At 32.9% G+C, this 11,951-nt stretch overlaps 2 protein-coding genes across 2 annotated transcripts; both read left to right on the top strand.

The window, feature by feature from the left end:
* The first annotated feature begins 4,532 nt into the window (after positions 1-4,532).
* On the top strand, positions 4,533-5,324 carry LOC139902255 (uncharacterized). The gene has a single exon (XM_071884898.1). The coding sequence runs from the start codon at positions 4,533-4,535 to the stop codon at positions 5,322-5,324; it is 792 nt and encodes a 263-aa protein (XP_071740999.1).
* A 1,510-nt stretch (positions 5,325-6,834) lies between these two features.
* Positions 6,835-11,455, top strand: LOC139902948 (sucrose transport protein-like). Its single transcript, XM_071885669.1, has 4 exons — positions 6,835-8,179; positions 9,422-9,485; positions 9,617-9,660; positions 10,954-11,455. The coding sequence occupies exons 1-4, from the start codon at positions 6,908-6,910 to the stop codon at positions 11,128-11,130; spliced, it is 1,557 nt and encodes a 518-aa protein (XP_071741770.1). The 5' UTR covers positions 6,835-6,907; the 3' UTR covers positions 11,131-11,455.
* Positions 11,456-11,951: the final 496 nt, after the last annotated feature.

Raw genomic sequence — 11,951 nt, 5'->3', positions numbered from 1 at the left:
AACCGTTATATGTGAAAATAATATTTTCAGATTAATTACATGAATATTGAATGATATGATATGTTTAAACACATTATACTACTCGTATATCACTGTCAAATATTAGAAATCACATCATCTAAAAATTCAAATGAGTCCTTGAACATGGATGCCAATTAAAACATCAGTGAATGCAATTATGCAAACATAATTGGTGTTTAAAAATGAAAATGCAGCGCATATGATAAAAAGCGAATATGATGAAAAGCGCAGCGTATATGATGAAAAGCGCATATGATTAAAAGCGCATATGATGAAAAACACAGTACATATGATTAAAAGCGTATACGGTGAAAAGGATATATGATGAAAAAGCACATATGGTGATTTATGAAAAAAAAAAAAAAAAACACATATGGTGATTAATGGAAAGCACATATGGTGATTAATGAAAAGTATATTGTGAAAAGGAATCACAAATGTTTCTTGAAAGAATTCAAGGTAAGATATATGAACCAATTCATCCATCATGTGAACCATTTTGAAATTTCATGGTTCTAATAGACGCATCTAGCGGATGGTCTCATATTTGTATGTTATCAAGCCGTAATATGGCATTTGCAAAGTTTCTTGCACAAATTATTAAATTGAGAACACATTATTCTGATTACACCATTAAAAGGATGAGACTTGATAATGCTGGTGAGTTAACATCTCAAGCATTTAATGATCATTATATATCTACAGGGATTGTTGTTGAACATCCAGTTGCTCATGTGCATACACAAAATTGGTTTAGCTAAATCAATAGATAAACGCTTGCAGCTAATAACTAGACAATGATAATGAGTACAAAACTCTCAATATTTATATGTGGACATGTAAATTTACATGCTGCGACATTAATTCGCATTATACCATGTGGAAGTTATAAATATTTTCACTTACTACTTCATTTTGGCCAAGAGCCAAATATTTTCCACCTTAGAACATTGGTTGTGCAGTGTATGTTCAAATTGTATCATCACAACACAATAAAATGGTTCTTCAAAGAAAGATGGCAATATATTTTGGATATAAAACATCTTCAATCATAAGATATATATTGAACCCATGATGGGTGATATTTTTACAGCACGTTTTTGCTGATTGTCATTTTAATAAAACATTGTTCCCTAGATTAGGGGGAGAAATAAAAAAAAATGATGCTTCATGATGTGAACATCAATTAAGGTATATTGAACTCGCACAAAAGAATGTGAAACGAAAGTTCAAAAATAATGCATATGCAAGAACTTGCAAATTAATTACTTTATGCACTTACAGATATAAAAAAGGTGACTAAATCATATATACCAGCGATAAATGCTCCAGCTCGAATTGAAATTCCAAAAGTTGGCAATATGTCACTATTGAGTCTTTGCCACGCATTAAACGTGGAAGATCAATTGGTTCCGAAGATAAAAAATCCTCGAAAAAGAAAATCAGCTGATAATGAGGTAAAAGAAAGTGTTCAAGAAGAACCACAAATCAATATTCCTTCTGCAGAGGATATTGATAAATGAAAATACTAAAATTGCGATAAATTATGCAATATTATGGAACCAAAATGAAATTAAAATCTCTATGAGATATTTTCATATAATGTTACAATGACTTCATGAATAAAGATGATGATCTGGAACTAAAATCTATCATTGAATATACAAAATGGACATGATTGAGCTCAATGGAAAGGAGCAATACGAGCTGAATTAGAATCGCTCGATAAAAGAAAAGTTTTCGGATCAATCGTTATCACTTTTAAAGATGTGAAACGTATGGGATACAAATGAATTTTTATCCGAAAAGAAATGTGCAAATGAAGTTACAAGGCAAAACTAGACTTGTAACTCAATATTTCCCACAAAGACCAGAAATGAATTAGGAGGAAAACTTATCCTCCTGTAATGGATACAATTACTTATTAGATACTTAATAAACCTGGTAGTTATTTAAATGCATCTCATGAATGTTGTTACTACTTATCTGTATGGATCACTTAATAGTGATATATATGAATATACCTAAAGGGTTAAGGTATCATAAGCATCTAATGTAAAACCCAAGGGAATATATTCCATTAAATCACAAAGATTTCTAAATGGGTTTATACAAACGGGACGTATGTGGCATAACCGATTAAATGACTACTTGATAAAAAAAAATGGGTATACTTATAAACTTATTTTGCACGTATGTTTTATAAAAACAATGTTCGGATATCTGATCGTAGTTGTTTATGTCAATGTTCTTAACATCATATGAACAGATAAAGAAATCTATGAAATTATTCAACTTCTAAAGAATTATTTTGAAATAAAAAATCTTGAAAAAACCAAGTATTACCTTGGATTGCAAATTGAGCATATGCCTAATGGTCTACTTGTACATCAAACAACTTATACTCAAAAGATTTTAAAACATTTTTTAAAGATAAAACCAATTGGTTGTTAGATCACTCAATATTGACACTGATCCATTTCATCCCCAAGAAGATCATGAAGATATTAACGGATCAGAAGTTCCATATATTAGTGCAATTGGGACTGTTATGTATCTTACAAATTGTACAAGACCTGACATTTCTTTTGCAGTTAATTTGTTGACAAGGTTCAACTCAGCCCTTACAAAAAGACATTGGAATGGGACAAACACATATTTTGATACCCTTGAGAAACTGCTGATTTAAAATTATTTTATTCTAACGTTTCAAAACAAGATTTGGTTGATTATGTATATGCAGGTCATTCATCAAATCCTCATAAAGATAAATCTCAAACTCGATATGTACTCCTAAATGGAGGTACCACAAAATCATGGCGTTCTTAAAACAAACACTTGTTGCAACATCATCAAATCATGGCGAAGTGATTGCATTATATGAAACTACTCGAAAATGTGTTTGGTTGAGATCAATGACACAAATCATTATTGATTCTTGTGGACTAGAACGCTATAAAAGACTAAAAACTATCTTCACCAACAACTATATATGAAGATAATGCAGCTTGCATAATACAATGAAAGAAGAGTATCAAAAGTGACTGAACAAAATATAAATACTGACGAGGCGCCAAAGCCATAGACGGTCTTAACGGTCATAAGTTTGATGGAAAAGAATGGTATGTTGGTAAGGCTCAGAAAAGACTACAAGGGAATAGGAATTGAAACAAGGGTTTGAGCAAACCATGGAGGAGACTGTAGACAAATCACAGGGGCTAAACTTATACATAAAAGATTTAGATGATACAGTTTCAGATGAAAACCTCAGATTCTTCTTATATACTCAAGATCTCGTAAAAGACAACCAGATTAAAATGAGATACGTTCAATCAACAACTCTGCTGATCTTTATACCAAAGCACTTCCAACCGCTATTTTCAGAACACACGTTCACAATATTGGCATGAGGCAAGTTCAAAAGATGTGACGACTCAGCAATGTCTACTTGAGGGGGAGTCAACTCTATGCTGCACTCTTTTTCCCTTAGCTAAAGTTTTATCTCAATGGGTTTTCTTTAGCAAGGTTTTTAACGAGGCAGTACTAGTTATTCTCTAATAAAATTGTCATCCAAGGGGGAGTGTTATAAAATATCTAGATTGGATGTTAATTTTATTATTATTATATTCATTGCATAGTATATTTTTTTGTGTATAAATATGTGTGTTATGAGTTCATAATTTATATACTTTAAAAACACATATAAAACACATACTTCTCTCATATTCTCTCTCTATATACTTATTAGTCTATAATCAAGAACTAGGCCATTAAAGGTAGTTATAAGCCTACTGAATTATAACAAGTACAAGTATTTTGTAACAACTCACATGAGATTTAAAGTGTACGTTACACAAATTAAAAAGAACCACACAAACAAGAAAAACAATATGATTTCCTTTTGTTAAATAGATTTATTCATCGAATGACAAATATTAGAGCTTTTAAAATGCATAATAGTTTTAATGTTTTATACAATTTCATAATAGTCACTGTAAATTAAATAAATAATTGATATGTACATAACTTTTATTACACTTAACGACAACGCTTAGTACCGTTGTTAGGAAAATTGACCATTTTAAATTGCAAAGTTATATTTATTCACTACTACAAATTAATAAATTATATATCAGTAAGAGTGGTCCCAACGGGCATCGCCCATCTCCGCCCAAAAACTCGCCCACGAGGGCCTTGATGGCACGACCGCGCCCAGGTCGGCACCCAGGGGGTCGCCCAGCCCGTCGCCCACGATCTCGTTCTTTTACAACATATATGTGGACGGATTTTTGGGACATTTAGCCGTTAGGAAAAAAAAAATTAATAAAAATTATACAACGGCTAGCAACGGCTAGTTGTATATTTTTTTTTTATTTAATCAATTTTACACTATATAAACACCAACCATTTACTTCATTTTACACACTCAAACATATATTTCTTTTATATTTTCACCACTCTCAATTTATATATTCTACCTTTTTCATCATTTTGTTCACCCAAATAACAAAATGAGTTCCAATAACGAAAATCCCGATCAAAAAGAGGTAAATATGATATTATCGATCACGAAGACCACTACGAATCGAGCACTCGAACTAATTGATTTGTTAGATGAATTGAGTGATAACGAAGAAGTAGAACCAATACCACGGGCACCTAGAAGATATTTACATAGAGATCGTCAGGGGCGTGCACAGTTACTATGGAATGATTATTTTTCCGACAATCCCATATATCCGGACGATTATTTCCGTAATCGTTATCGAATGAGCAAACCTATATTTCTTCGTATATGTCAAGGTATATTAAACTTTTCTCAGACTCCAGTTCCACCATATTTTACTTATTTTACTCAAAGACGTGATGCAACGGGATTACTTGGTTTTAATATTGTTCAAAAAGTAACATCCGCCATACGTCAACTAGCTTATGCCGATTCGGCCGATGTTTTTGATGAGTATTTGCATATGGGTGAGCAAACCTCATATGATTGTTTAAACAATTTTTGCAAATGTGTTTACCACTTGTTCGGGCCCGAATATTTGAGAAAACCAACTGCACAAGATGTGCAACGTTTGACCACAAAACATGCTCAAATACATGGTTTTCCGGGGATGTTAGGAAGTATTGATTGTATGCATTGGAGATGGAGAAATTGTCCGGCCCGTTGGAAGGGTCATTATACACGAGGTGACCATGGTTACCCGTCTATTATGCTTGAAGCGCTAGCATTGTACGATGGATGGATTTGGCACGACCGTATTATATTCGGCAATGATATCAACTGGTTCAAACAATGATATCAACGTACTTAATCAATCCGGCACGACCGTATTATATTCGCAAAATTAGAAGAATTTTGTTAACATGTGTGATATTAAATAATATGATAACCGAGGACAACGGCCGTGCATTTTGTGGACTCGAGGACAATTATCGTTCCGTTCGATGAAGATCGGGCTCATTCCAAGAAAGCGTTGATATGCATATGCGAATGGACGCGGAACTTAGAGATGTGGGCCTTCATCGACTACTACAACGTATGCTTGTCGATCACATACACAATCTTCCACCAAATTATCGCATACGATATGACTCGACACAAAACCCAAACAATCAAGATGACGCTGGACCTTCACACATTCCCGATGACGAGGATGAAGAAGATGAAGAAGAATATGAAGAAAACGACGACGAGTAGTTTTTTAATTATTGTAATTTTTTAAATTATTAATTTAAGGATTGTAATTTTTTTTTTTTTTAATTGTCGTAATGTTTAATTTTTAATTATTGTAATTTTTTTTTAATGAAATGGTAGTTTTATGTTTGTTATTTAAAATGTATTTTATAAATATTAATAATTATTTGATAATATAAAAAATAAAAAAAATAATTAAAAAAAATTGAAGGAGGAGTGTCATGGTTGGCAGTGGGTTAGTCCAGGTTTAGTCCTGGAAAAGGAGGTGAGAAGGAGGTGCTGATGTGGCGCTGAATTATTGGTTAGTCATGGAGGAAGTTATGTCTTTGTTGGGAGCGCTCTAAGAGTTTCGATTACTTGGGATAAATAGAAGTTTATACAACTGACAGGTGACATGTGTGATTCAAATACGTTTGAGCCAATGGGGCTTTGCCTCATTGGTCACCATGTTAACATGGTGTTCGAGGAGACCAAGGGTTCGAGTCTCGGGGGGGGGGGGGGGGGGGGGGGGGGGGATTTTCGTGAATTAACTCTAACCACTAACATTGCCTTTCAAAAAAAAAAAAATACGTTTGAGAAATATCGTACCTAACGTTAACAAAATTCTAAATGAATTTTCGATAATTTAATAGATTCTGTATATTAATTATTGTATTTTTATTTTTTTATTTTGCTAGTTTAATTACGTTATATTACTGCTCTTTAAATATTAACCGCGTATATCCAATTAACAAAAGAAAATAAGTTTGTATTTTTTTTTTTTTTTTTGGTAATTAACTTTTAATGGCTATTAGTCTATTACTAAATTACTACAGTACGTAATTAGTAACTACAGTACTACTTAATAATAATAATAATAATAATAATAATAATAATAATAATAATAATAATAATAATAATAATAATAATAATAATAATAATAATAATAATAATAATAATCAATATATATTCACTAGTTGGTAGTACTGTAGTATAGTAGTAGTAGTATTACTGAGTGAGTAATTGTAGTAAAGTTTATCCGATCCGTAACCAAAAGTTCCGCCCACGCAAATCCACGTCATCATTCTCTAAGCCGCCAAAAACATTATAAATACCCTCCCTATCTCTCCATTTAATTCATACACCTACACCTGAAATTTTCATTTCAACTTCAATTCAGTACTCTAATTGAAATCATAATCTACCATGGATTCCACCATGAAAAACGATAAACAACCACCACTACCACCACGAGCACCGTTGCAATTGCAACACCATGAACCACCAGAAAGACCAATTTGGCAAATTATTATGGTGGCTGCTATTGCTGCCGGAGTTCAATTCGGTTGGGCCTTACAACTCTCTTTACTCACCCCTTATGTCCAACTCATTGGTGTCCCTCATACTTGGTCGTCCTTCATTTGGTTATGTGGGCCCATCTCCGGGATGATCGTTCAACCCGTAGTTGGGTACTACAGTGACCGATGCACTTCTCGCTTCGGTCGCCGTCGTCCTTTTATAGCCGGAGGAGCAGGTCTGGTTGCCATAGCCGTTTTCTTAATCGGCTATGCAGCAGACATTGGAGTCTCCTCCGGCGACAAAGTTGGCGCGCCCACAAAGCCCCGTGCCATTGCAGTTTTTGTCGTTGGTTTTTGGATACTAGACGTGGCTAATAACACGTTACAAGGCCCATGCAGAGCCTTGTTAGCAGATTTAGCCGGTTCTAATTCCAGCAGAATTAGAACTGGAAACGCAATGTTTGCGTTCTTTATGGGTGTAGGAAACGTCCTGGGCTACGCCGCAGGTTCCTACACTCATCTATACAGAATCGTCCCGTTTACTAAAACCGCTGCATGTGATGTCTACTGTGCAAATCTAAAAACATGTTTTTTCATCTCCATAGCACTGTTAGTAACAATAACAGTACTGGCTCTTTCGACTGTGTCGGAAGAGCCATTTGTACCAGAAGTCGACGACAGTAAGTCGTCGACTAAACAACTAGTATTTTTTGGAGAGATGTTTGCTGCATTGAAAGAATTATCAAGACCTATGTGGATCTTGCTGCTAGTTACATGCTTAAATTGGATTGCATGGTTTCCCTTTTTATTATTCGATACCGATTGGATGGGTAAGGAAGTGTACGGAGGAAAGGTGGGTGAAGGGCAGTTAGGGCAGATGTATAACCGCGGTGTTCGGGCAGGTGCTTTGGGTTTGATGCTTAACTCGGTTGTTTCGGGTTTGGCTTCACTTTGTATTGAGCATTTGGCTAGATGGATTGGTGGTGTGAAGAGGTTATGGGGTGGTGTTAATTTCCTTCTTGCTATTTGTTTAGCTATGACGGTTTTAGTGACGAAATTGGCGGAGAGTTCAAGGGAGTTTACGACGTTGGCCGATGGAACCGTCACGGTTCAGTCGCCTAGCGCCGGTGTTAAGGGCGGAGCTTTGACAATCTTCGCTGTACTTGGAGCTCCACTAGCAGTGAGTAACATTTTCTTTTGTTTATAACAAATTATTAATTAATTAAATTATTTAGTTATTATTATCTTTATTATTATTATTTAGTTATTATTATCTTTATTATTATTATTACTACTACTACGTATATGTTAAATTTTTGAATATAGTAAACACTTGGCTCAAATTACATTAAAGATGCAAACGTAATTTAATATATAGTCAGACATATTAATTGCATACAAAAAAGTTCAATATTTTTCAAAGGAAAATATAACGTGTAAATGAATGAGATTCTTCTTGATTTTTGGAGAAGACGAATATTTTTTTAATTATATGTATGCGGTTTAATCATCCGTTTTTACCTTTTTTTCTAGTAACGTCATTATATACTGTTAGTGAGATTTGAACAATATTGAAAATTAATCCCTACGTTATTTCATAATGATTTTTGTTAGAAAAATATGTGTTGTGGAAAAAATTAAGAATCCAAATAATAATTAAAGTTTTTAAAAATTGATCTTGATCGGCACTTTTTCTACACGGGCTTTAAGTTTACATATATAAAAATAGTCAAAAGGTTACAAGCAAATAAACTAATGTAATGGGACCAAAAGCTATTCAATTACTTCTCTTATTACTTTATACTAACTACTAGTTTACTTTGATAAAGATTCAAGATTAAGAATAATTATTGTTTGCGTGTATGCTAATGATAGTTACACTTATCACGTTTTCAGAGTGTCAAATCGTTATTTACTTTTTTCTTCGAATTTCATACCCAATAATAAAAAGAATTCAGAATAAATAATCCGATACTATTCTTTTACTCGATCATGGTGGGCTAAGTTGCAATATTTGAATATTTGTGTGTGTGGAAGGAATAATTAATTATTGATAACCGAACATATACTTTTTGTAAGTGCATATATGCAAAACATTAATATTCTGGCCGAATCGTATCCTTGATAAAAAGGTCGTTTTAACCTTTTTATGTCATCGATTTTTTAATTTTATAAATTTAGTTTAAGCTTTAAGCACAATCATGTTTGTAACTAAATGGTGTTTCCTGTTTAACTGATACTTTGAGTTTTAACAAGTTGCTTGTGTTGTACTATTGAACTTTAAAACATAACCTCTTTAGAAATTGCAAAGTATCAACTTTTGACAAGTTCAATATATGTAATTCGACAATCAAGAAATCAAAAAAAAAAATATAATCGATCGTAACAAGATCTGATGTGTTTATATTGTGATATGATTCAGGTGACTTTCAGTGTTCCTTGTGCGCTAGCATCGATATTTTCTAACAACTCTGGAGCCGGACAAGGTACTTAAATTTTATATTCCTTTTTTAACCATCATCTACTAAATATTTTGTTATCATAAAATTTTGAATTTTTTTTTCACAAAATTACATTATTACAAGTATTTTTAACTTTTATCATTCTAATCCCACAGGTCTATCACTTGGTGTTCTGAATCTTGCAATTGTCATACCTCAGGTATATATTCTTATTCTTATTCCAACTCATAATTGAATTAAATTAATTACCATAATATAAACAATAAACAGTAATACTTAAAACAAATTTTTGGATTTTATCTTCAATAATGGAATTGGGGTTTTGGGATTATTATAATGTATCTAAAAGTAAACCCATACAAAAATTGAATTTATGTTACAAGAAGACCAAATTGTGACTTGTATTTTTGTGTGGAAATACCACTAGACAACAAATATGGTCCCCAATGTTTTCTTCATTTTATGGAATGAAGACACAGGTCTACTTGAGATTTGTAGACTTTTAGTCTCACTTCATTTGTACTCCTTTATGACTTGCATACTATAGTCCACAAAAGTGTTTTGTAAGTTTATGCATATGCAACTAAAATATATCTATCCATCTATCTAAACTTAATTTTAAAGGGACGAAATTTGTGACATCAAGTGGAACATGCTACGTTACTTTCTCAACTATAACTAAAACTACATTATTATCATCCACAACAATATTATTAGTCATATTGAAGTAATAAAAACACATGGTAAGGGGTGTTGAATGGTCCCACAAGAATTAATTAGGGACCCTCACATTTGTCACTATTTCTCATGGCCAAAATATGAGGTGTATGTTTACATTATGGGTAGGGGACATCCCTAGGTTGCGTTGAAATTTAAGACCTATCACATTTGGCAAAATGTTGATGATAAGTGTTTTTAGTATTTACTAAAATTCATGCTAGTATGGATCTTAATTTTCTAAGTTGATTGATTTGAAATTGTTAGGTGACTCATTTTTCAAAAGCTGATTTGTTCAATTAGTCAAATGAATGGTTTGGCTAAGGATAAAAGTCTAAACCATAGTTGTAAAAGTTCCGACTAGTTGGGATTGAAGTAGCTCGACTAGGCTCCGATTTAGGCGATTTATTTGATTAAAGTTGTTTAAAGTTAAATTTAAACGGTCAAAATCAGATTTGTTAAGTTACTTCAGGGTTAAATATATTAGGTCAAAAGTTAAAGCAGTCCAAGTCGGATTTATTAGGTCAAAGTCAGATTTATTCAGTCAAAAACGATTAAAGAAGTCAAATGGCTAGTCCCCAACTTTACTGGTTAGTCCCCAGAAACCCGACTAGTAAGTAGTAACTTTTATGACCTAGTCCAAACATTGGCGGAATATTATATGGACATGAGTAATAGCCCCTTAAACAATTGTCCACCATAGTATAGTTGTGTATATTTTCATGGTCACTAAAAATTATTAAATGTAAATTTGAATATTATTTTTGTTGAACAGATGGTGGTATCAGTACTAAGTGGACCATGGGATGCACTATTTGGTGGCGGTAACTTACCCGCTTTTGTGGTGGGAGCGGTTGCTGCAGCGGCTAGTGGGATATTTGCGATGACTATGCTTCCTTCACCACCACCGGATGTCGTACTTGCAAAGGTTTCGGGAGGTGGGATGCATTAGAGAGTAAATAATCACGTAACTCGAAAATCAAAGGTCCTGATGCATTGGGACATTTAGGATGATGACAAAAAAAGTTGTATTTTTATTTTGGATGTTGGATTTGTGCATATATGCTAAGCATGATGCAGAAATCATTATTACTGATTCCCGCATTTGTGATCATGTTTGTGTTTAAGAGAATGTTATGCCATTCCTACAATATTTATGTTTTTCATGCTATAGCTTGAAGAAATTAGTCTTTTTTTTTTTTTTTTTGCTTTATTCATGTATGCAACTATACGTTTTAGTTGGGCGTTCAAGAATAAAACTTGTAAATGTTTTCATAGATTTCATATTGTGGTATTTCACTAGTGTAATAGAATTTAATTGTTTTCTTACTATGTAGCTTAATTATACAAGAAAACGTTCAATGAATTATACCAACACTGTGTGCAGAAAACAAGTACTCCTTAGTCCTTTACACAAGGTTGCAAAATTCGCTATTCGAGGATTAGTCGGTCAGGATTTTGGAAGGATTAATCGGTAATTCGGGGATTAATCGAGGATTAATCAGATTGTACTTTATGCATTAATTAATAAATTTCAAAAATTATATGTGTAAATATAGAAGAAAATCATAAATATAAACATAAACTTTAACATAATTGTCTAAATTTGTTCATTTTCTTCAAAAACTATAAATTTCTAGTTTAAATTCATGTAAAAATACTGACCAATTTTGACTTTGACCGAATTTGATTACCAAATTCGATTTTGACCCATCAATTGACGTTGACCGATTAATTAAACGAATTTTGGAAAGTCGGAACGGTTTGCTCTTA

This window comes from Rutidosis leptorrhynchoides, chromosome 3 (assembly GCF_046630445.1).
Source record: "Rutidosis leptorrhynchoides isolate AG116_Rl617_1_P2 chromosome 3, CSIRO_AGI_Rlap_v1, whole genome shotgun sequence".
Classification (NCBI taxonomy): domain Eukaryota; kingdom Viridiplantae; phylum Streptophyta; class Magnoliopsida; order Asterales; family Asteraceae; genus Rutidosis; species Rutidosis leptorrhynchoides.
This window is presented reverse-complemented; position numbering and strand designations above follow the sequence as displayed.